Consider the following 24,875-nt stretch of genomic DNA (forward strand, 5'->3'; position numbering starts at 1 on the left):
AAATCTCACTGAAGAAAATAATTACTTAAAAAATAGAATAAAATAGAATTGTACAAGTGGAAGCTAATGACTCCAAGAAAAATCAAGAAATACTAAAGCAAAGTCAAAAGAACAAGAAAATTTGAAATATCTTATTAGGAAAACAACTGATTTAGAAAATTTATCAAAGAGCAATAATTTAATAATTGGACTATCTGAAAACCAGAGTCAAAGAAAGATCAAGGTATCATATTTCAAGGACTTATCAAGGAAACTTACCCCAATATCTTAGATCCAAAAGGTAAAATAGAAACTGAAAGAATCTATCAGTCACCTCCTAAAAACTCCCAGGAATATTACACCAAATTTCAGAGCCCACAGGTCAAAGAAAAAAGCAGTTAAGAATCAATTCAAATGTTGTGGAGCCACAGTCAGGATCATACAAGAATTAGTAGCTTCCATGTTAAACATTTTTTTAAATTAAAGTTTAGAAGATGATATTCCAAAAGGCAACAGAGCTACAATTAGAACCAATAATTACCTACCAAGAAAAACTGAGTATAATCCTCCAGGGGGAAAAAAAAAGTTTAATGAAATAACTTTTAAACATTCCTGTTGAAAAGAATAGAGCTGAATAGAAAACTTGATTTTCAAACACAATACTCAAAAGAAGCATAAAAAAGTAAACATAAGTGAATAATCATAACAGTCTCAATAAAAATTAAACTTTACATAAGTGAATAATCATAACAGTCTCAATAAAAATTAAACTTTATGTTTCTTAAAAATTAGTCATACTGAAAAATGCTCTCAATCACTGATTTGAGAAATTTAAACAACTCTGAGGAACTCCTCACACCTATCAAATTAAGTAACATAACAAAAAAAAGACAAATACAGGAGGTGATATGAAAAAACAGGTATGCTAATACACTGTTAGTGGAGTTATAAATTGCTCCAACAATTCTGAAGAACAATTTGAAACAGTAGATACCCTTTGGCACAGTGATACCACTTCTAGATTTGTACCCTCAACCCAAAGAGAGGAAAGAGAAGAAAACAGATCTATTTGTTCAAAAATATTTATAGCAGCAATTTTGGTGATGGCAAAGAATTGGAAATTGAGAGTTTGACCATTAGGTTGTGAATGGCTAGACTTGTGGAATATGATTTGTGCTTAAGAAATAGCAAAGGAGGGGCAGCTAGGTGGCACAGTGAATACAGCTCCAGCCCTGGAGTCAGGAGTACCTGAGTTCAAATCTGACCTCAGGCACTTAATAATTGCCTAGCTGTGTGGCCTTGGGCAGCCCACTTAACCCCATTGCCTTGCAAAAAAAAAAAAAAAGAAACAGCAAAGGAGATGGTTTCAGAAAACACTTGGAAAACTTACTTAAACTCATACAAAGGGAAGTAAGCAAAACCAGAGGAACATTGCACACAGTAATGTCAACACTATAACTATAATCAACTTTGAAAGACAACCACTCTCTTTAATGCAATGATTCAGGACCATTCCAAAGGACTCAAGAGGCAAAATGATGTCCACTTCCAGAGCTAGAACTGATAAAGTCTAAGGAGATTAAAGCATACTTTTTTTTTACTTAATTCTTCTTGATATTTTTAGAACATGGCTAATATGAAAATATATATATATATATATATGTATATACATATATATATATATATATATATATATATATATATATGAGGGGCTTCATATTGTTAAGGGGAGTAACTAGACGGTGGGAGATAATTTGGAACTGAAAATTTTTAAATGAATATTAAAAAAGTTTAAAAAGGAAGTATTTCCTTTTTTTCCTAAAAATGGAAGGAAGAAATGCAGAATAGAGAGAGTATGTGCCAGAAGAGGACCCATTGACGAGAGAGATGGAAAAATGGACCTTTTCAAGGACAACAATCCAGCAATATTCTGTTTACTTCAGTGCATAATTCTTGGGAAGAATACTTAATGTTTTTAATTTTCAATAATTAAAGATTTCTTCTTCAGACTAGATCAAGGACCCATCTGGATTTTTATATATTTGAGACTAATAATACATGATTGGAAAACTTTTTCCTGTCATTTTCTTCTGAACAGAAATGGCCCTGTTCCCAGGCCAATAAGAACTTCTTAAGTTGGTTTATTAACCCCTTTGGCACCCTAATCAGAGACTAATCACCTCATATGGATGAGATTTAAAGTTAGGACAAAGGAAGTTGGAGAAGTGAAGGTTTCTGGATAAGCATTCCTTCACCAAGAAAGTCCTTCAGCAGAAAATCTTAGTGAAGTATGCTGAGGGGCTTTCTGCAGTATAGATAGATTCCATTGTTCCACAATGGCTCACATTGTTCCCTCCTGGCTGTTGCTCACTAATGTTGTTACAATAAAATAAAGAAATTGAGTATCATCCAGAAAAACAATTTATTTAGCAAGGCATGTGGTTGGAGAAACAAATTAGGTCTCTATGTCTCTTGTAGCATGAGACAAAACTTAATATACAACTTGGAGGGAGTGAAAAAGAGGATGTAAGGGGAAAAAAAACACATAGTTTCTTTTTTTGATGAAGGGGATCAAGAGGCCCTGAAGTGAAACAGAGAGGTAGATTTTGTGACATTGTCGGGTGACAATTGGGAAGAGGAGTAATCTTGTGACTTAAAAAATAGTGGATAAAGAGTAAAATAACATATTCATGGTATTTTTTTTAAATAAAACAATCCTGGATTCTTCACAGTAGATTATGACTCGTTTAGACAAAGGTCAAGATTAAAAAATAATAATTATAATAAAAACTCATTTCTGGAAATTAAGTGACCCAGAGTCCCAGAAATAACACTCTACTTGCATGTGAATAAGTAATCTTCTGAGCTAAACACAAAATCTCTTAGGCGTCGTCTGAAGTCGAAAAGGTCTTATTTAACATCACAAGCTATAAAAGTCACTAGAGAGAGTCTTTGGTATTAGAGAGAATATGATCTTTCTTCAGAAAAATAAGAAAAAAACATACACTGTAATTTCTTACAAGTTAGGGATGATAGAGCTAAATTTTGAACTCCACTGAATTTGTCTATGCCTTTATAGCAACTCTCAAATTGAACCAAAACTCTTCCTGTTGAGCTTCATCCCTGGGCCATTCCAGGTAGGTCTTAGTGTTCATGATCTTCCGAAGTTTGCAGAACCTCTGGGGAATAGCTTTCTTCTCAATGGGCTCTAGAAGAATCAAAATAGCTGCATCATTGTTCTCATCAAAGAGGCGAAAATGGGAGAAATCCAGCTCATACTTACACCATTCACTCTTGACAAAACTTTCTGAAAGTACAAAGAGTGTTTTGTGACTCTTCTCAATAGAGTCAATGATATTGTCAATGATCCACTTGCCAGGGACAAAGTCACGCTTGTGCAGACACAGTCGGAAAGGGGGATCAAAATTCTCCAGTTCCTGGACCATGAAGTTCTCCACCCAGTTAGAGTCTCCTTCACTGTAGGAAACAAAGGCATCATAACAGATCTCCCCAGTGATCTTTTTCCTGGGCTTTCTCTTGGCCTGGAGCCAGGCCCACATCATTTTCATGTACCAGATGCCATGAAAGTGGTAGCACAGAACCCCAGCCAGCAAGGCCAGCAGGAAAAGGACAGAGCAGATGGTGGCCACCAGCTGAGCTTGGTAACATTCTGAGTAGGAAAGTTGAACATTCTGAACTTGCTTGCCCCTCATCTGGAATGGAGAATCACAGAGGTAGCTTTCTGGCCAATCTGTCAGGACTTTAGCCAGCAGGGCTTGTTCACTGTGGACAAAAGTCAGAAATTCACAAGAACAAATGAAGTTGTTGCCTCCTGCTGCCAAACTTTCCAATGAATGAAAGGATTCAAGTTGTGCCTTAGAGAAAGAAAGCACTGTGTTCTGATTGATACGCATTGCCATCAAGTGGGGTAGATTGGCAGCATCTGGTAGGGTCTTTAACTTATTTCTGGAAAGATAAAGCTCTTTCAGGTGTGGCAGATGCAAGGTAAAATCACTGAGCTGGTTATTACTGATATCTAAGATCTCCAGGGTCTGGGGAATACATGAAGTTACTCTATAGGTTTTTGTGCTGGAGATGTTCAAATATTTCAACTTCCTTGGCCATTGACAATTTTCAGGAACAGAATCAAAACTATTCTTACTAATATCAAGGTGGGTCAGGTTTTTCACAGTTGACAAGAGTTCCCCTACTCTTTTCAGAGATGAGAATTTATTTTGACTAAAATTTAAGGTGTGCAGGCTGGGCCAGGCCCCCTCACAAGCTGAATATTCTAGAGCATTTTCACTCATCAAACCATCACTGAGATCAAAATACTCTAGGGATTTTAAATTTCTTGAGAGGTTACAAGGGACAAGGAAAACCTTACTACTTGTGAGGGTAATTCGCTTGATTCCTCCTAATAATGAATACACACCACTCAGGTCATTGAATAAGAAAAACCTTTCAATCTGTAGCCTCCGTATGATGATTGTTTCAAGTTTTTGCTGATGTTCAATCTTACTTATCAACTCATCTCTCCAGGATCCAATTCCAAAAAGTTGACAATCCTCAAACACAATCTCCAACAACTCAGTAGCAAAAGAATGCAATTTAAGAATTTCAATAAAACTTTTATCTGAAAATTGCACCTGTCTAAATGTAATCTTCTCAAGAAGTGAACTGGGAATATCAGAAGGTAGTGAAAAAACAAAATTTTCCAAATCAGTATTTCTCAGTTCCAAACACTGCAATGACCTTGCAAGGTCAGCCATGATGTCAAGTAATAAAACTGGCTTCTTGATGCTGAGAGTCAGGTGGCTTATGTTGTGAATAGATTTCAGACTTCCTGGCTCATATTTCTGCAGATAATCTGCCTCAATCTCAAGGTCCTCCAACATACTCACTCCTTCAAAGTCTTGTTTCTGAAGTTCTGAGAAGAGGTTATTGTTCCCCAATTTAAGAACCCTCAAATTGGAGAGATGAGAAAAAAGAGGGCTTTTTCCAAGGTGTGGGTAGGGATTGTTCTGTAAGTATAGAACCTGCAAGGAAGAGAGGGAATCAAACCAGGAGGGTAACAAGTAAGACAAGTTATTGTGAGACAAGTCCAGATGTTTCAGATTTCCCAGAGACTGAAAGGAATTTGAGTCTATTTCACGAATTTTGTTTTCTTGCAACAACAGAACTTCCAGGTAGACACAGATCTGAAGGTCTGTTTCTCTGATGTGTGAGATCCTATTGGAGGACAGGTCCAACTGTTTCACAGTCTCAGTCAAATCTGAAGGAATGGTACCCATATGCCTGGAATGGCCATCACAGACACCAACAGGAACACATGACATGGAAGTCTGGTAAGGAGCATCTTCTTCTGAGAGACTGATCATGGTCCACAGGATCCACACAGTCCATCTGGCATGTCTCATTGTTCAGGAGCTCAGCCTGAAAAAGAAAAAAGAGATCTGAATGAGAGATTCTGTTTACCCTAACATAGTATTCACCAAAGCTAATTCTAGAACAACATCGCATCAATATTGTGATGGTTCTAAGTTTGTTTTTACCTCTCTGATACTTACCTTTGGGATGATTGTGAAGCTCAAATGATATGTTTGTCAATGCCTTTGTGCATTTTGAAGTGTAATATAAATGCTAACATCTGCCTCTGTCAACTAACTTCCAAAGACTCATCAAAACTAAGTCATAGTCTAGTTTTAATTTGCCAGGAGTTTCCCCAGCATCTTCATACTTTTGGATTTGTATGGCATAGGCATAGTAGCAGTCTTTTGCATGCAGGTAGAAAGTTCTAGGTCCAAATTCTATCTCTGATACTTATTAACAAATGATCAAGGTGGGGGAGGGGGAATCCCTTTGGAGATCCAGGTTCCCCAATAATAATAAAATAAATATAACAAATATAAAAAATAAAAATAATTAACCTGCCCACCTACCAGTGTTTTTATGAGAATCCCCCTCTTCATATCAATATGAGTGACCTTCTACTTGCTTCAGTATTAGATTGTTTTTATTTATTCTGATATATTTTATTCCCCACCCAAATAGAATATAAGCTTTTGGTTTATTTATTTGTTTTACAATCAGTCAGTAACAGTTATTAAGCATCCTCTATGTGCTAAGTATGCAGCATATAGAAGTAAAAGATAATACCTTCCCTCAAGAAGCTCCCCAACAAGCAAACAAAGATGTCCAAACAAGTTATATACACAATAAATAAGAAACAACAAAAAGAGAAGACACTAGAAAGAAGAGTGGTTGGAAAAGGCTCTAAAGAAAGTGGATCTTGAGTTGGGACTAAAAGGAATCTAGAGAAGTCAAGATGCAGAGATGAGGATGGAGAATCATCTAAATATTATGGAGAGCCAGACAAGATGCCTGGAGCTAAGAGATGGAGTGCTTTGTTCTCTGAACTGCTAAGAGGAGCCATGGTAGGGAGTAAGTTGTAAGAAGAATAGAAATGTAGGAGGGACCTAAGTTATCAAAAACTTTGAACTTCTTTTTTTTTCTTTTTTTTTTAAGGTTTTTGCAAGGCAAATGGGGTTAAGTGGCTTGCCCAAGACCACACAGCTAGGTAATTATTAAGTGTCTGAGACCAGATTTGAACTCAAGTACTCCTGACTCCAGGGCTGGTGCTCTATCCACTGCGCCACCTAGCTGCCTCAACTTTGGACTTCTGAAAGATTTTGTACCCAATTCTGTAGGCAATAGAGAACCGAAGTTTATTGTGTATGAGTACATGAAGATCTGATAGGGGAAAGATAATATAATTACAGAACTAATAATTACAAAGTTAATAGTTATAAATGTGAATGTGGATGATATGAACTCTTCCATAAATGGGAGTAGATGGCTGCAAATTAAGGTGGCCTACCTGTACCAAATCTAAAATTATGGTATAAAGCAGAAGTTATAAGAACCGTCTGGTCCTGGCAAAGAATAGAGAAGAGGAAATTATTATTAGGAAATTACTGTATGATCAGGTAGGATTTAAAACAGATATGCAGAGATGTTTCAATTTTAGGAAAACAATTGACATTACTGATCATATCAATAATAAATTAATACAAATCATATGATTATTTCAATAGGTTTTGGAAAAGCTAACAAAATTCAGCATCAATTCTATTAAAATACTAGATAGTATAGGAATAGAGTTTTCCTTATAATGGAAGCAGTATCTATCTAAAAAACTATCAGCAAGCATTGTTTGTAATAGGGATAAACTAGCAGCATTTCTAGTAAGATCGGAAGTGAAACAAGGATACTAATATTATTCAATATTGTATTAGAGATGTTACCTTTGGCAATAAGAAAAGAAAAATAAATTAAAGGAATTAGAAGAGGTAGTGAGGAAACACAACTCATTCTTTGCAATATGATGATATATTTAAAGAGCTGTAAAAAAGTCAACTAAAAACCATTTTCAACAATCAACAACTTTAACAAAGCAGCAAGATACACCTATATACCAACAAAACTCAATAGCATGAGGGCAAAGAGAAATTACATTTAAAGTAAACAACACAAAATACTTCAGAATCTACCTCCAAAAACAAACTCAGAAACTACATGAACACAATTAAAACATTTTCACACAAATAAAGTCAGCTCTAAACCACTGGAAAATGTCACTTGCTCATGTGTAGGACAAGCCAATATAATAAAAATGACAATTCTACACAAATAAAATTATTTATTCAGTGCCATATCAATCAAACTACCAAAAAAACTTTACAGAGCTAGAAAAATAGTAACAAAATTCATCTGGAAGAACAAAAGGCAAAGAATATCAAGGGAATGCAAAGTAAGATGGCCTACCTACCTATAAAAGATCTAAAACTATAATATAAAGCAGCAGTCACAAAAACCATCTGGTCCTAGCAAATAATAGAGAAGAGGAATAAATCTGGTGCAAAAGAAATGTAATAAGGACAGCTAGGTGGCACAGTGGATAGAGCACCAGCCCTGGAGTCAGGAGTACATGAGTTCAAATCCGACCTCAGACACTTAATAATTACCTAGCTGTGTGGCCTTGGGCAAGCCACTTAACCCCATTGTCTTGCAAAAACTAAAAATAATGTTAGCAAATTACTATAGTAATCTATGGTTTGATAATCCCAAAGTCTTTAGCTTCTGAAATATAAACTATTTGACAAAAACTAGAAAAACTGGAAAATAATATGGCAAAAACTAGGCATAGACTCTCACACTCTAAACCAAGATAAGGTCAAAATGAGTGCAGGATTTCGACACAAAGGGTGAGATTAAATAACAGTTAGAAGAACAAGGAATAGTATGCAGATCTATGGAGAAGGGATGTAGATGATATCTCAACAAGAGATAAATAGCATTATAAATTGAAAAATGATTTATTCCAAATACATTAAATTTAAAAGGCTTTGCACAAACAAAACCAATGCAGCCAAGATTAGAAGAAAGGCAGGAAGCTTGGAAACAACTTTCACCACTAGTGTTTCTGGTAAAGGATTCATTTCTAAATAAGAATACAAGTCATTTCTTAATTGATAAATGGTCAAAAGATATGAACAGTTTTCAGATGAATTAAAACTATCTATATTCATAAGATAAAATGCTTCATCATTGATTAGAGAAATTCAAATTAAAACAATTCTGACGTACTACCTCACCATCAAATTGACTAAGATAACAAAATAGGAAAATATCAATGTTGTAGAGGGTGTTGGGGAAACTGGGACACTAATGCACAGTTGGAGGAGTTAGGAGCTGAGAACAATTTAGAACTACACCCAAAAGGCAATAAAATTATTCTTTGATCCAGCAATGCTATTACTAGTTCTATACTCCCAAGAGTTTACAAAAAAGGGGGAAAGACCCCACCATGTTAAAAATATTTATAGCTCTTTTTGTAGTGGCAAAGAATTAGAAACTGAGGGAAAGTTCATCAATTTGGGAATGGCTGAACAAGTTATGACATATGAATATTATTGCTCCTAGTGATTTCTTACCAAACAATAGTACTCCATAACATTTATATATTGCTGAGTGAAGTGAGTAAAACTAGGAGAATGTTGTACACATTAACTGCAACATTATGAGATGGATCAACTTTGATGGATACAGCTAGTCTCAGCAGTTCAATGATAAGGACAATACTGAGAGACCTATTTTGGAAATGACATCCATATCCAGGGGAAAAAAAACAAAAAACTATGAAGTTTGAATGCAGAGCAAAGCATACTATGTTTACCATTTAAAATTTCTCTTATGTTTTTCTTTCTCATGGTTTTATTTTCCCTTAGTTCTAATTCCTCTTTCACAACATGACTAATATGGAATATGTTAAACATGATTGCACATGTACAACTTTTACCAGATTGTTCACTGCCATGAGGAGGGAGGAGGGAAAGGGAGGGTGATAGAAAAATGACACTTATTAGCTTGTAAATGGGTGAATGTTGAAAATTACCTTTACATGTAATTGGAAAGAGGGAAGAAAATAAAGAAAAAATGATTCTGGGGTGCTTTGTTTTTTCCTTCTCAACTGAAGCAAACTGGGTTAAATGACTTGCCCAGAGTCACTCAGTTAATAAAAGCCTGAGGTCAGATTTGAGCTGGTAAAAATTAGTGTTCCTCACTCCGGGCTTGGTGCTATCCATTGTGTCAAATAAACATCCAGAATTCGTTTGAAGAACTCCAGCAACTAGGGACTGATTACTTCCCAAAGTAGCCCATTACCTCTTTCAGGACGTGCAAATCATGTTTCATCATGGTAATTGGAATCATTGTTGATTATTGAACAGAGTTTCTAGGTCTTTAAGTTTTTTTATAACATTTTATTTATTGCATAAAGAGTTCTTCTGGTTCTGCTCACTTTATTCTGTATGAAAACACAGAGTTCTTCCCAGGTCTCCTCAAAACCATCCTTTCCAACATTTCTTGTGGCACAGCAGTATTCCATTACCCTCATACACAATAGGTGATTCAGTCATTCTCCAATTGATGGACAACTTCTTAGTTTCCAATTCTTTGAACCCCCTGAATATATTTTTGTACCTATGAGTCATCAAGGAGAATGTATCTAATCCTTTTTCACATATTAGGCCTTGAAACACCACAACATAGCTATCATAACTTCTCTTTTCCAGGCTAAACATTCTTGGTTCCTTGACCCAATCTTTTTAATGTCATGATATCCAATCATTTTTCTGTTGTTGTTTTTTTGATTAACAAACATTGTGTCATCTTCTCACCCTTTTGTTACCTTCCTTTAAGTAAACTACAAGTTGTCCATAGCCTTCCTAAAACTTCATCCCAGAACAATACTGCAAATGTTTTTGGAACTCTCCATCCTAGTGTGGTGAAAGTAGAAAAAATTATTTCAATCTGAGAAGAAATTCTAGTCTAGTGGGAGTATCAGTAAAAGTAGCAACCGTGACAATAGAAGACTGCACTGAAAACGGGGATGGAGCGGAGTAGCATGCACAAATGTTATTCTAGAAGTTTGCTACAGTCTCAAAATAGTTCTGATTATAACCTTTAGAGAAGCCTTCTTGAATCACTTCAAAAATTATCATAAACCACCAAAATACTGGAAAATTCTGCTTTGGCTACACCAGTACAAAGCCTAGCATTCAATGAAGTCGAAAGAAGAGATTAGGAAACAATAGCATTAAAAGTATTCAAAAAATAATAATTTAAATATAAAATATTTCCCAGGCCTAGCATAATTCAAAGGATAGAGAAGCAGTTGCAGAGTCCAGAAGACCCTTCTGATCAAGTCTTTCCTTTGATCCATACTTTCTATGTGACTCCAGGAAAATTGAGACTGGAAATTGCAGATAAAGTGTCATTGGTAGGGGAAGTTTCTTCATTCAGAGTTTCTCATGCTCACAAATGTGGTCCAGAGAAAAAAGAAAGAAAATTTTCACCTTCAGATATTTTTGCCTTTTCCCCCCCTTTAATTCCTTCATTTTTTTAAAATCTATTTCACTCAATCTTATGACTTTTCTCAAATTGTTTCTGAGGCTTCTGCTGTCCATATTTCAATATTTGTGTCTTGTATTTTGTTTTTCTGATGTTGAGAATCAGTAACAGCTTTTCATTGTGTAGTAATCCTTTGGTTTGCTAATTTCTAGAGAGTATTTTACAGTTTTGAAGATCTGGGTTAGTTTGATTTCTTTGGTGAATTCTTATTGATATATTTTGTGGAAATATTGAATTGGGTTCCCTTGGAACCTCTCATTGACATCTTCCTATCATTCCCTACTTTTTATTTAATACAAAAGGGTAAAACCTTGGGCAAATCCAATAATCTCTCTGAAATTATCTGTAAATGGTTGGGATGGATTGGGAGTAGATAAGAAAAGGAATATGTGACCTTTATGATTCTTTCCAGCAATAAATCCCATCATGAGATGAAATAGTAGAGGGTCATAGAAAGAGCTTTGGATTGAAAGCCAGAAGACATAGATTCTTGTCCCAACTCTTTAAATGATTACTTTCATGGACTAGGACTAATCACAGTACTTTTGTATGCCTCAAATGAGAGAGGGCCTGGTTCAACTCTAAAATGTCAGTAGCTGCAAGGAAACCAGTCATATCTCACAAATGCACCATCAGCAAAAGGGGAAAAAGGAGAAGCAGCAAAAAAAATGTGTCTTGAGGAATATAAATTAGAGGAAATGTGCTTATCATTAAAAATTTTGGGTCCATCTCCAACTGAATCTTGTCTATTCTTTTCCCTTTCATGTTCTAGCCCAACCACCCATCTTGATGCTCCTCATACACAGAATTCCTCTCTGGTCTGCATGCCTTTGAACAACAAGGGTAGCATGCTTGGAATGAACTCCCTCCTTATGTATCCCTCTTAGCTTCTCTAACTTTCTTCAAAGCTTTGATCAAATGCCACTTCCTACAAGAAGTCTTTTCTCATTCATTTCTCTAGCAGCCAGTACCTTTTCTACAAAGAAATAATCTTTTATTGTGTGTATGTGTTATTTGTGTCTGTGTCTGTGTGTGCGTGTGTATATACATACATATATTACATACTGTTGACAGGTTCTATATGTTGTGTCATATAGTTCTTGAGTTTGTTCATTTCTGAAGGGTTTTTACATTTTGAAGATTTAGGCTGATTTCATTTCTTTGGGGCATTTCTGGGCAATTCACATTCTTCATGCATTTTATTATTCCTGTTTGGGTTGTTAGGCCAAACTCTTAAATGGTTTTGAAGCACTGCCAAGAAAGTCTACAACATTGCAAGTTTATACACAGTACAATTTCATCCACAGTCAGATCTCTAAGGCTTCATTGGTCACCTTGCAGTCTGCTCCAGCTTGCAGCCTGGATCTTTTCCTATCTCAGTAGAGATAACCTTCATGAAGCATATATTTGTCTTCCTGTTTATGTCTCGCCTAGCAATTATGATCATAGAACTCTCATATGGCTATCTCTGTTTTGTTATCTTTCAAATAATCTCATATAATTTGGATGTGACCTTTGAATGTTGGAAAAGAGCCTTAAGGTGGCATTTCAAATATATATATATATATATATATATATATATATATATATATATATATGTGTGTGTGTGTGTGTGTGTGTGTGTGTGTGTGTGTGTATGTATATGTATATATACATATATATAATGGTTTTTTAGAATTATTAAACAAAACATTGGAATCTTTTCTTGCCAATTATGTAATAATAATTATGTGTTATTTGTTAAAAATTCTTTTTTTTTTAATTTTTGCAAGGCAAATGGGGTTAAGTGGCTTGCCCAAGGCCACACAGCTAGGTAATTATTAAGTGTCTGAGGCCAAATTTGAACTCCGGCACTCCTGACTCCAGGGCTGGTGCTCTGTCCACTGTGCTACCTAGATGCCCCTTATTTGTTAAAAAATTCTATGAAAAATCTATTTTCTCTCCTTCCCACTGAGAAAAAAGAAAAAATTCTTGTACTAAATATTCATAGTCTAAAAAACCAGTATACAATTGGCCATAATTAAAAGCAGTATGTCCAATCTGCTCCCAGTTCTTGGAGGAACTGGGTAGCATACTTCATCATGAATCATAGTTTATCATTGCATTGCTTATAATTCTTAGGTGTTTCAAAGTTGATTATCTAGTAAAGATGTGTTCTATGGAGGAATCTCACTTGTGAAAACCTGCCTGTTCTTTATTAACATCTTAACCAAGGATGAATGCCCTCAGGACACGTAGAATGGTTCTCATAAAAATTTTATATGGATAGAAAAATAGTCACACAGGTTAGTAGCTATTGGTATTTTCCAAATTGACTTCTTTTCTGTATTCATAAATTCTGAGATTTTCCTCCCATGCCTTTTAGTATCTTTCTCCCTTTAGTTAGATACCTTATAATCACTTGATTTTCTCACAACTATTTTTCATCCAAAGCACACTCTCTTCCATATATAGTTAGTCTAATGCAAGTGTTTTTCCGATTTGTGTTCTCTTAGTTCTCTGTTGATACACTATAAAAATAACTGGGACTGTGATTTAAGATTCAAGTGTAGTGCTTCACTATCTTGATGGAGAAAAAATATGTTTGCTTGTTTTTGAAATGTGAAGATCTTTATTTTTTTATTTGTTGCTTTCAGTCTAACTTTATCACCAAAAAGTCCTCTGGATGACTTTTTTTCAGTTGGATGTTTTGCCAGGCTTTCTATAAAGTGGTGTTACCCTCCATTGCTTCTGTTTTATGATATAATTGCTCATAGTCTTCCATCATCCTTCTCCATAATATTTTTACAAATTAATTTATATCCTAAACTTGTATTGCACTGATTGACAAGATGATACTTTAAAGTTTGGCAGCATGGTAAATACTTGTCTTTGGGGGCATAATCTTGAGAACTCAGGATCATCTGTACTCCATGCTGAAGCATTAGAGTAGAACTTTGCAGAGGATTTTGCATTTATTGTATCTGCTTCATATTTAATTTACTGCATATTTGACTGAATATTCCTCATGCCTGTATTTCTTTCCAGGTTCAGCCCCTTCCAGACTTTATTTTTAAATGACAGTATTCATAAAACCCTACCTTATGTTAATGCAATGATGGTCAATTTATATTCCCTCATTAGACTATGAGCTCCTTTCGAATAAGAACTCTTGGGGGGTGAAGCCAAGCTGGTGGTGGCATGAAGGCAGGTATTCCAGGAAATTCATTCCCTAAAAACTTGCAAAAGCCATCAAATTATGACTCTAGTGAAAATTTAGAGGGGCAGAATCCACAGAAAGACTGAGTGATACAATTTCCCAGTCCAAGACAACTTAGACGTTTCACAGGAAAGGTCTGTTTCCCTGAGATCAGGGGTTGGAAAGAGCTACAGCCTCAGCGCAGCACAGCCACAGTGCAACTCAGTCAGGCTGGGTGCCTGGGTCCATGGCAGAAGGAGTGGTTTCCAGACCTCTTGGCCCAGGGATCACTGGTTACAGATGGAAGTGGTAGTGAGAGAACTCTGCCACACCAGAGTGGAGCACCAGACACAGAGCAGCCCTGTGGTGAGAACCTGTAGCGGGAATCAGCAGAGCCACCCAGCACTTCCAGAGCTTTCAGCCCATAGGCCATAAGGGTGTTGGGGAAGACAGCAGAGGTCTCTCTGCTCTCCCTGGAGTAGGACTCTGATTTCTACCCACACTCAGATCCAGGTGGCAGTCTGGGCCCTCATACTACCATAACAGAGCTGGGACTCTCCTCACAGCTCCAGGGCAGAGGGGAGAACCTGTGGTTATCCATATCCCAGAGCACCAGCAAGAGAGTAGTCAGAGCCTCTCATAAGACCTTGGAGGAATTGAATTGTCCCCCAAACCCCCCCAAAACCTTGGAAGTGTGGTAAAACAGTCATAGGCTAAGGAAATGAACAAAACAACAGAAAAAGAAGAATCTGACCATAGAAAATTACTTTGGTCCCATGGAGGACCAAAATACATACTCAGAAGATGACAAAGTTGGAACTTCTGTATCCAAAACTTCCAAGAGAAATAAAAAATGGGCTTAGGCTATGGATAAGCTCAAAAAATTGAAAAAGCAATTAAGGGGGTAAAGAAAAAATTGGGAGGAGAAATGAGAGTGATGTAGATAAATCATGAAAACCAAGTCAACAGCTTGGTGAAAGAAATACAAAAAAATACTGAAGAAAATAATGTTAAAAATCAGTTTAGCCAAATGGAAAAATCAACACAAAAGACAAATGAGGAGAATAATGCCTTTAAAAAAGAAGAATTAGCCAGCTGGAAAAGAAGATTTAAAAAAACTCTCTGAAGAAAATAATTCCTTCAAATGAAGAATGGAACTAAAGGAAGCTGATGACTTTGTAAGAAATCATGAAGAAATAAAACTATGACAAAAATTAAAAGAAAATGTGAAATATCTCATTGGAAAAACAGCTGAACTTGAAAATAGATCCAGAAGAGATAATTTTAAAATTATTGGGATACATGAAAGTCACAACCAGGAAAAGAGCCTAGGCTTCATTTTTCAAGAAATAATATAGTAAAATTGCCCTGAGATCCTAGAAGCAGAGGGTAAAATAGAAATTGAGGGAATTCACCAATCACCTCCTGAAAGAGGTCCCAAAAGAAAAACTTCCAGGAATATTATAGCCAAATTCTAAAACTCCCAAATCAAAGAGAAAATTCTAAAAGCTGCCAGAAACAAATAATTCAACTACTGTGGCTCTATAATCAGGATTACACAGGATCTGGCAGTGTCTACATTGAAGGCTCATAGGACTTGGAATATGATACTCCAGAAGGCAAAAGATCTTGGTTTACAACCAAGAATCAACTACCCAGCAAAGCTGAACATACTCTTTCAAGGAAAAAGATGGACTTTTCCTGAAATAGGGGGCTTTCAAACTTTCCTATTGAAACAACCAGAGATGAAAAGAAAGTTTGATCTCCAAGTACAGGACTTGGGTGAACTATAGAGGGGATGACAAGAAGGACTAATCATAAGGAACTTAATGATGTTGAACTGTTTATATTCTTTCATGGGAAGAAGATAATGATAACTCATGAACTTTCTCATTTATAAGAGCAGTTAGAAGGAGCATAAATAGACAAGGCACAAGGCACAGGAAGGAGCTGAATATAATGGTATAATATAGTAAAAAGATGAAATTAATGGGTGATAAAGGAAAGTACTGGAAGCAAAAGGAGAGGATGAAGGGACTAAAATATTTCATATATGGGTCAAGAAAAAGCTTTTACAATGGAGTTGAATGGGGGGGGGGTAAGCCATCATTCTCATCAGAAATGACTCAGAAAGGAAATAACAAACACACTTAATAGGGTATAGAAATCTATCTTACCCTAGAGAAAAATGAGAGGAAAGGGATGATATAAGCGGGAATGGGGGAAGAGAGAGGGGAGTAGGTGATAGAAGAGAGAGAAGATTGTGGGAGAGGGTATTCATTTACAACACACTTCTGAACAGGGACAGGATGAAAGGGGAGAGAAGGGGAGAAGGAGAGAGCGGGAGAGAGAGAGAGAGAGAGAGAGAGAGAGAGAGAGAGAGAGAGAGAGAGAGAGAGAATGAAATAAATGAGAGTAGAGAGGAATAGAATGGAAGGAAATACATCTAGTAATAGCAACTGTGGGGAAAATATTGGAGCAACTTCTCTGGTAGACTTAGGATAAAGAAGGCAACTCACCCCAGAGACAGAGCCATTAGATTGTGAACACAGACTGAAGTACACTTTTTTTCTTTCTCACTATTCTCCATGTTTCTCATCTTTTGGCTAGGGTGGGGGGGGGGGGGGTTATTCTCACAACAAGATTATCATCATAATATGAAATAAATAAACCAAAAAGAAAAAAAAGAAAATAATAAGAAATTAAAATATTCAGCATGTACCAAAAGTCTTTATGCTTCTTGCTTTAAATTGTATGGGGTTTGGGGGTATATCCTATATTTATTCACACACTTTATATTTTGAAAATATGAATCAAAATTATATGACTTCAGAATTATAAAGTAGATTTTTTCATTTGAAAATTTGAAACTCTGAAACTTTTCTTAGCCTATTAAAATCCATATAAAGTACAAAAAAAAAGAATAAGAATTCTTTGGGTTTTGTTTGGGGGGGAGGGGAGAATTGCCTTTTTTAATCTCTCTACAGTCAGACCCCACTGTGGATGCTTAATAAATGAGAATTGATTTTACTTGTTCATTAACCTAGTCCAGTGGATAGTATGGTACTTGAAGGCAGGAATGTTTGATTTTTTTTTAACATTGTATCTCCACGGGGTGGCTAGGTGGTGCAGTGGATAAAGCATGGGCCCTGGAGTCAGGAGTACCTGAGTTCAAATCCGATCTCAGACACTTAATAATGACCTAGCTGAGGGGCCTTGGGCAAGCCACTTAACCCCATTTGCCTTGCAAAAACCTAAAAAACAAAACAAAACAAAAAACAACATTGTATCTCCACCACCAGTTTGATGTCTGACACATAGTAAGACCCTTAATAAATGCTTCCTGAAGTCTGAATGCAGAGTAAAGCATATATATTGTTCACTCTTTTAAAACTTCTTTTATGTTTTTTCTTTCTCTCTTATATTTTCCTTTTAGTTGTGATTCTTCTTTCACAACATGACAAATATAGAAATATGTTAAACATGATTGTACCTGTACAACTTTTACCAGATTTACCACGGGGGCGGGGGGGGGGGGGGGAGAAGGAATGAGAGTAGAAAATAGTGGAACTCATAAATTTGCAAATGGATGAATGTTGAAAACTACCTTTGCATGTAATTGGAAAATAAACTAAAATTTCAAAGGAAAATAAAATAAAATAAATGCTTCCTGAATTGTTGAATGAAAGACAAGATGACCTGCAAGGTTCCTTTCAACTCTGGGACTTTCTATTTCTATAGACAGGACCAAGGCAAAGAATTTAATATATTGATAAGCTGCTAGAGAAGAAGTAATGCAAGATGATGATAGTTACCTAGGTATAAAAAATTGGATACATACAAAGCAGCATAACACATGGTTGCTATAATCCAGGGTTACCTAGCACAATATTTAATATAACAATGTGAAATGATGAAAGAATGAATACTATCTAGATGGAGAGGCAGGACACAGACATTTGAGACAAGTTAAAAGAGACAAGTAATTTTACCCAAAGTCACACTGGTAATGACTTTAGGCAGAGGTAAGATTCAAATTTGGGTCCTGAGACTCAAATCCAACACTCTTTCCACTGCACTTTTATAGTAGGTAAAAGGTATAAATGTTATTTCCCAAGCTATTACTATGTTTGCTCTTTCCCAATCATTTTCTCAATTTCTCTTAAGAAATATGAGAATGGAGGCAGCTAGGTGTTGCATTGGATAGAATACCAGCCTTGGACTTGGAGGACTTGAGTTCAAATTCAGTCTCAGACACTCGATAATTACCTTGGGCAAATCATTCAATCCCACTGTCTTGAGAAAGATTAAATTAAATTAAAATTAAATGAGAGCAGTCCTAGTAAAACCTTTTAAAGTTTGTAAACTATAAACAATACTCAATTTTAATACAGAAGACCTAAATTCAATTCTCAACATCACTACCTACTGCTAATAACTGTATGAACTTGGGGAAATCACCAGCATTATCAGAGGACAATTTCCTTATATGCTCAATAGACATGAATGATCATCTCACAGAATTGTGAGGATCAAATAAGAGAATTTATATAGGTCAATCATTCATTGAAAAACACTAATCAAGTGCCAGGCACTATACTAAGCACTAGCGATCCAAAGAAAGACCCTCAAAGAGCTCATGTTTCTAATAGACATATGTAAATAATTATGCACTTAAAGGATACATACAGAGTAAAAACATAATCAGACCCAAAAAAGCAGAAAATAGACAAAAAACAAATCATCATCATCACTATCATCATCATCATCATAATTACTATTATTATTTTGTCTGTTCTATCAAATTTGGGTTGAACTTCATTATATATCTCCAGAAATAGAACTTAACAAGAGACATATGGGTCAGGAAACATCAGTGACATTCTGGTCTTTTATTGAAGCAGTTTACTTAACTTCTGGATTCCAGCAAATTTATAACAACACTTAATCTTTCTACTTTTCATACAATACAGCAATACACAAGTTCTTATTTTGAGAAGAGGCAGTCTTTTTTTATTTTTGCAAGGCAAATGGGGTTAAGTGGCTTGCCCAAGGCCACACAGCTAGGTAATTATTAAGTGTCTGAAGCCAGATTTGAACTCAGGTACTCCTGACTCCAGGGCCAGTGCTCTATCCACTGCGCCAACTAGCTTCCCCAAAAGAAGAGGCAGTCTTAAACAGGAACTTCAGAAAATGAATAATACAATAAATTTTATCAGTTATTCACAGTTTGTCTTGGACACATCAGACAAGACCTTTAGATTTGATGGCTAGCCTAGAACCAGCTTCAGTAGAGAGAAGTGAAAGAAAGCATGGGTATCTTTGTTTGAGCACAAGGAAGAGGAAGGAAAGGAAGATTAATAGGAAGAGAAAGTGGAGAAGAAAAAAAAAAACAAGAAGGAAACTTCACCCATTTCATCACATGCCTCTGGCTGACCCAGAAAAACAAATCAAGGTTGACTGGGCCTCCTCTAGTCTCCAGAGGCCAACTTTAGAATCAGTTATAGAATGTCACCTTCTAGTGCAATCCTTTCACTTCACAGAATTTTACAAAGGGACCTGTGGAGCTGCAAGGGCTCTGAGAGATCATGTGGTAAAAGTCTGTCATTTTACAGATGAGGAAACTGAGGCCTGGATATTTAATATGTCTGAAATCTTGGCTTTCTTTGAAGACTCAGCTACCTTCTTTATGAAAGCTTTACTAGTGGCCTCCTGCTTCCCTCATCTTCTCAACTGTTATTATCAAACCTAACCTCATTTGTTTTATATAGCTATATGCAGACATGTAACTGTCATATATATGTCTCCTTTTACACATATATATTTTTGTCTCCTCCCTTAGAATGTAAGCATCTTGAAGGCAAGGACTGTTTCAGGTCTGCGTTTGTATTGATCATATTGCATTACCGGCACACAGTAAATATCTCAAAAATGTTTGTCAGTTATATTAATTGATGGGCTTATCTCAGATCAGACAGTTAAGGAATGGCAGCATTGGTTAGTGGTTCAATGAACATTTATCAAACAGCTCTTATCCCAGGCATTATGCTATTTGTTGGGTTTAACAAGAGAAGTCAAAGACAATTCTTGCCCTCGAGAAGTTCACTTTATATTCACTGGTCCTTCCCTTGGATAAGGTAAATGAGGCATAGTGTTGACTAATAATAATAGTATATAGTACTTTAAGGTTTGCATAGTGTTTAATAAATATTTTCTCATTACATCTTCAGGATGATCCTCTGAATTAGGTGCAATAATTATCCCCACTTTATAAATGCAGAAATTGAATCTGAGAAAGGAGAAGTGATTTGTCCTGCTCCTAAGTGTCTGAGGAAGGATTTCTAGCTAGTCAACAGTGAACTAGAAGGAGCAGCTTAAGGAGGTGCTAGTGGATAGAGCACCAGCCCTAAAATTCCGAGGATCTGAGTTCAAGTGTAAGCCGCAGAGACTTGATGTTTAATACTAACTAGCTGTGTGACCTTGGGCAAGTCACCCACCCCATTACCCCCTACCCCCCAAAAAACTACAGTTTGGCAGTTTTTTTCTTTCCATTACCCCAAGCATTAGAGATTATTTTCTTTTCTGTTCTCTCCACCCAAAAAGCAAGCATTTAAAAAAATTCTACATAATTAGAGATTAGTCTCACTCTCTTAGATGAATATTTTGTAGATGTTTGACTATCCAGAACATGACACTGTTGCCTGGATATTTTCTAAAGCAGAAGTGTGTAAGGGACCCTCTGCCTCTCAATATTTGCTCCTCGGGGATCAGAGTTGGCTTTGAAGTCAGACAAGCAAGCTCTGCATTGTGCCTTTGACTTTTAGTTGCTGATTCCTTGACTTTGAGCAAGTCACCTGAATTGTGCTAGGTCTTAAATTGCCCTCAACTAAATGAAGTAGATAAAAGGGGGTGACCCGGGCTCCCGAACTCTATGATCTTGTTCAGTCATTCCTTTCGTTTTTACCTCCCCCAGCAGTGACCAGAAATCGAGGTTTGACTCCAGTCCTTAGGGGCTGAAGAAGAGGGTGCGGAAACCACCCAAAGACAACAAGCATCTCAGGATGTTCATTTATTTCTTCCATAGTTTCTTTCCCGGTTGTCTGAGAGGAGATTCGGCTTATCGCCTCTGAAGGGAGAGATGTTTTTAATGGACTGCCCCAAGTCACGGAGCGCTCGGCTTTCACCAGCTCCAGGCGCAGACTTGGAGGTGCTGATAGCGAACCCCGGTCCCTGCAGACTCCGGGGATCCAGGACTGAACCCACCTCCCCAAGCCCCCCCCTTCCGGAAAGCAGACGTACCTAAGGCCGGGGACTCCCTTGGGCTGGGTGAGCCAGACCCAGGTGCGCTGGGTTCAGCTAGCCGGCCTAGGCTGGGCGGAGAGCGGCTGCGGGACGTGCCGAGGGGGAGGAAGGAGGGCGCCTGGCGTGGGGCAGGGCAGCTGCCGGGGCCGGGTGGGCCAGTGCCAAGCGAGCAGAGGCGGCGGCTCCGGGCAGGGCCAGGCTGGACGGACGGTCCGGCCGGCCCGACTGCAGCCGAGCTCCGGAGGCCGGGGGGAAGGAGGGGAAGGGAGGGGGGTGGCGGAGAGCCAGAGCAGCCGCCTTTCCCCCCTTAGTCCGGAGGCGAGCTTTAGTCCAAAGTGAAGTTAGTCACCCGTGGGGAATTCCCCCGCCTCGAACTTTCTTCTAGGCCAAGAGCCAAGAGGAAAAACCAAAGTGGGAAGTTCACAGCGATGCCTGCTTCATGCCAGCTCCCCTCTGCCCTCCAAGCCGGGCTGGAGACTGAGGAGAAGACAGCGGGCACCGGGCTCGAAGGTCCGTTCTGCTACTTAGCAGCTTCGAGATATTTAGAAAAATCACTTCCCCTGGTCCGTGTCGGCCAAATCAGAGACTTCAACTAGTGATTCTCTCCAAGGAGGCTTCCAGTCCTACCTTCGGGACCTTAAGGGACTCGGCGCAAAAACTGGGCAAGAGACGGTGCCATCCACGCCGAGCAAACCGGCTCCTCGCTTCCAGGGGCTTTCCCAAGCAGGGACCCCCAGGCAAATGAGCAGGCGGTGAGGGGGGCCACTAACGCCTCACAAATGGAGAACCTCACAGGGTTATCAGGGCAGAACCACAGTTTCCTGTTGCTCTCCCCCCACCTCCTGGCCGAGAGATTGGGCTCAGCACTAACTGAATGCTCTGCTTTCCAGACCTCACAGCCCTGGACTCTGCCTCCGGACATGTTGTGTTTATATTTTGCTTCATTGTTCACTCATCACCTACACCTTAGGCAATAACCCCAAAGTCCAATTACCCCAAATCCAAATCTCAGTCAATAAAGAGCCTAAGAAAGTTGATAAGTAATGTCAAGTCTTCCTTCTGATGAAAAAAAGCATTTGATTTTACCTTTCTCCACTATGCAAGTTATTAGGATTTTGGTTTTCCTTCTTTTTCGATTGAGGTAGAGAATGAGAGAGAGAAATTAAGAATTTCAATTGAATAAAGATAAAATGGTTTTTTTCTTTTTTTAAAAAAAAGCAATATGATTTCCAATTTCATTTGGGTACCCATTAATATTAAACTAAATTTTGTCAAAAAACTGATAAATTCCTTTTTTAACCTGAAAAATTAGTAGTTGTGTCAAGAAAATTATTGGTACCAAGTCAGAAAAGTTTCTAAGTTAGCAGAAAATCAAAGAAAAGTTATCAAGTAAAAAGAAAGGCTCTTTTATTAACTCTCTATCAATGCAATATTTTTAATCTATTGAAAGCTAACTCAATAAAAAAAAACTTTGTCTCATCCTCTCTGTTGCTATCACTCTAAAATTCACTGAATGTATGGCTCATGTAAACTTCTCTATTTCTTCAATATCTCTTTTACTAGCTTTGACATTCATGGTGTTTAAGCTGGCTTTCATTAGCATAATTTATTAAAGCCTCCCTGGAGACATGCATTTTAATTATAGTGAGACTTGCTGCTTGGCTGTCAAATTAGAATAGGTTTTTTCTTTGATTATCTCATTAAAAGCCCTGATAATGTCATCAGGAACAGGGGCTGTCAGCACTGAGTAGTGCTGAGTTTCTTCTTGTAGACTTTTCATAGACGGTGGCTAGATGTATCAGAAGTGTAATGTCTAATATTCAACAATTATTAGATTTCAGAGAATTAAGGAATTTGTATTTGGGAGAAGAGATGAACTCAAAAATCTTTCACAACTCATTTCCCTTCTTTTGAATTTCTTAGTAGTAGCTATTCCTACCCTTAGATGGCTACTAAATGTTTGGAACAAGTCATTCTTGCAAAGGAAGAAGAGACAAGAGTGGGATCAGGAGCAGGTGGTATGTTAATAAAGAGGGGTATAAATGGGAGAAGCAGAAGGGACAGAACCAAATTGATGCATTAGAGGCAACACAACTTAACTCCCCCAACATTTGCCACCAAACAACTTTAAAATAAAACCTTGAATCAAAGTTTTGAGTGGCAGGATCAACAAAAGATCAGGATGAGACAGTTTTTCCAACTTTAGATAAATAAGGAGGTCAGAAGGAAAAAGTTTTTGTCACTAGGGTGGACGACAAACTGGAATGGGAGAGCACAGAAGCAGTGGGCCTTGAAGGCAGCCACCAGAGCAGAAGCAGTAGCAACTTTTGAGTCCAGAGATAATAAAGGGGTCAGACAATTGGTCAAAAAGAGACTACAGAAGACATAACACAGCACTGATTGGTGAGTCTGTTGTCTATACAATTTTGAGTCACAGTTTCATGGTAGAGAGGAGTACTAGGAATCAATGACAAGGGAGTGGGGACCCTGGTCTTAGTTCCAAGGCAAAGAGTAATGGACTAGCAAGTACCTGAGTTCAAATCTGACCTCAGACACTTAATGATTACCTAAACTGTGTGGCCTTGGGCAAGCCACTTAAGCCCATTTGCCTTGCAAAAATCTAAAAAAAAAGAAAAAGTTGGAAGTTTTTTTAAAAGAGATGGGTGATAGAGGAAAAAATTGGAGAAAGAAATGAAAGCGGTACAAGAAAATTAGGAAAAAGGATTAACAGCTTGGTAAAGGAAACACACATAAAGGAAAACAAAGAAATAATGCCTTAAAAAGTGGGATTGGGGGGTGTCTAGGTGGCACAGTGGATAGAGCACTGGCCTTGGAGTCAGGAGTACCTGAGTTCAAGTGGGCCTCAGACACTTAATGATTACCTAGCTGTGTGGCCTTGGGCAAGCCACTTAACCCCATTGCCTTGCAAAAACCTAAAACAAAAAGTGGGATTGGAAAAAAGGATAAATAAATTCACCAAAGAATTCCTTAAAAAGTAGAATTGTCCCAGAAGGGACAATGATCAATGTTGGAAGGGTGGTGGGAAATCTGGGATATTAATACAGTGTTGGTGGAGCTGTGAACTCATCCAACCTTTCTAGAGAGCAATTTGGAATTAAGCCCAAAGGGCAATAAAAATGTGCATACCCTTTGATCCAGCTACTGGGTGTATACCCTGAAGAGATCACGAAAAAGGGTGAAAAACATCACTTGTACAAAAATATTCATAGCAGCTCTGTTTGTGGTGGCAAAAAAAAATTGGAAACTGAGTGAATGTCCATCAATTGGGGGATGGCTGAACAAATTCTGGTATATGTATGTCATGGAACACTATTGTTCTATTAGAAACCAGGAGGGATGGAAATTCAGGGAGGCCTGGAGAGATTTGCATGAACTGATGCTGAGTGAAATGGCAGAACCAGAAGAACACTATACACCCTAA

The 24,875-nt window shown here is 37.5% G+C and overlaps 1 protein-coding gene across 1 annotated transcript; it reads right to left on the reverse strand.

Annotated features, from left to right (window-relative positions):
- Positions 1 to 1,668: 1,668 nt before the first annotated feature.
- Positions 1,669 to 21,552, reverse strand: LOC141517769 (toll-like receptor 2). The gene is made up of 2 exons (XM_074229101.1): positions 21,431 to 21,552; positions 1,669 to 5,415 (listed from the first exon to the last, which is right to left on the reverse strand). Exon 2 carries the CDS (start codon positions 5,397 to 5,399, stop codon positions 3,045 to 3,047), a length of 2,355 nt encoding a protein of 784 aa, XP_074085202.1. The 5' UTR covers positions 5,400 to 5,415; positions 21,431 to 21,552; the 3' UTR covers positions 1,669 to 3,044.
- Between the last annotated feature and the right edge of the window lie 3,323 nt (positions 21,553 to 24,875).

This window comes from Macrotis lagotis, chromosome 3 (genome assembly GCF_037893015.1).
Source record: "Macrotis lagotis isolate mMagLag1 chromosome 3, bilby.v1.9.chrom.fasta, whole genome shotgun sequence".
Lineage (NCBI taxonomy): Eukaryota > Metazoa > Chordata > Mammalia > Peramelemorphia > Peramelidae > Macrotis > Macrotis lagotis.

What these genes read in the sequence shown, in the direction of transcription:
- LOC141517769 (XM_074229101.1), bottom strand. Translation starts at nt 5,399, where the DNA reads ATGAGACATGCCAGATGGACTGTGTGGATCCTGTGGACCATGATCAGT.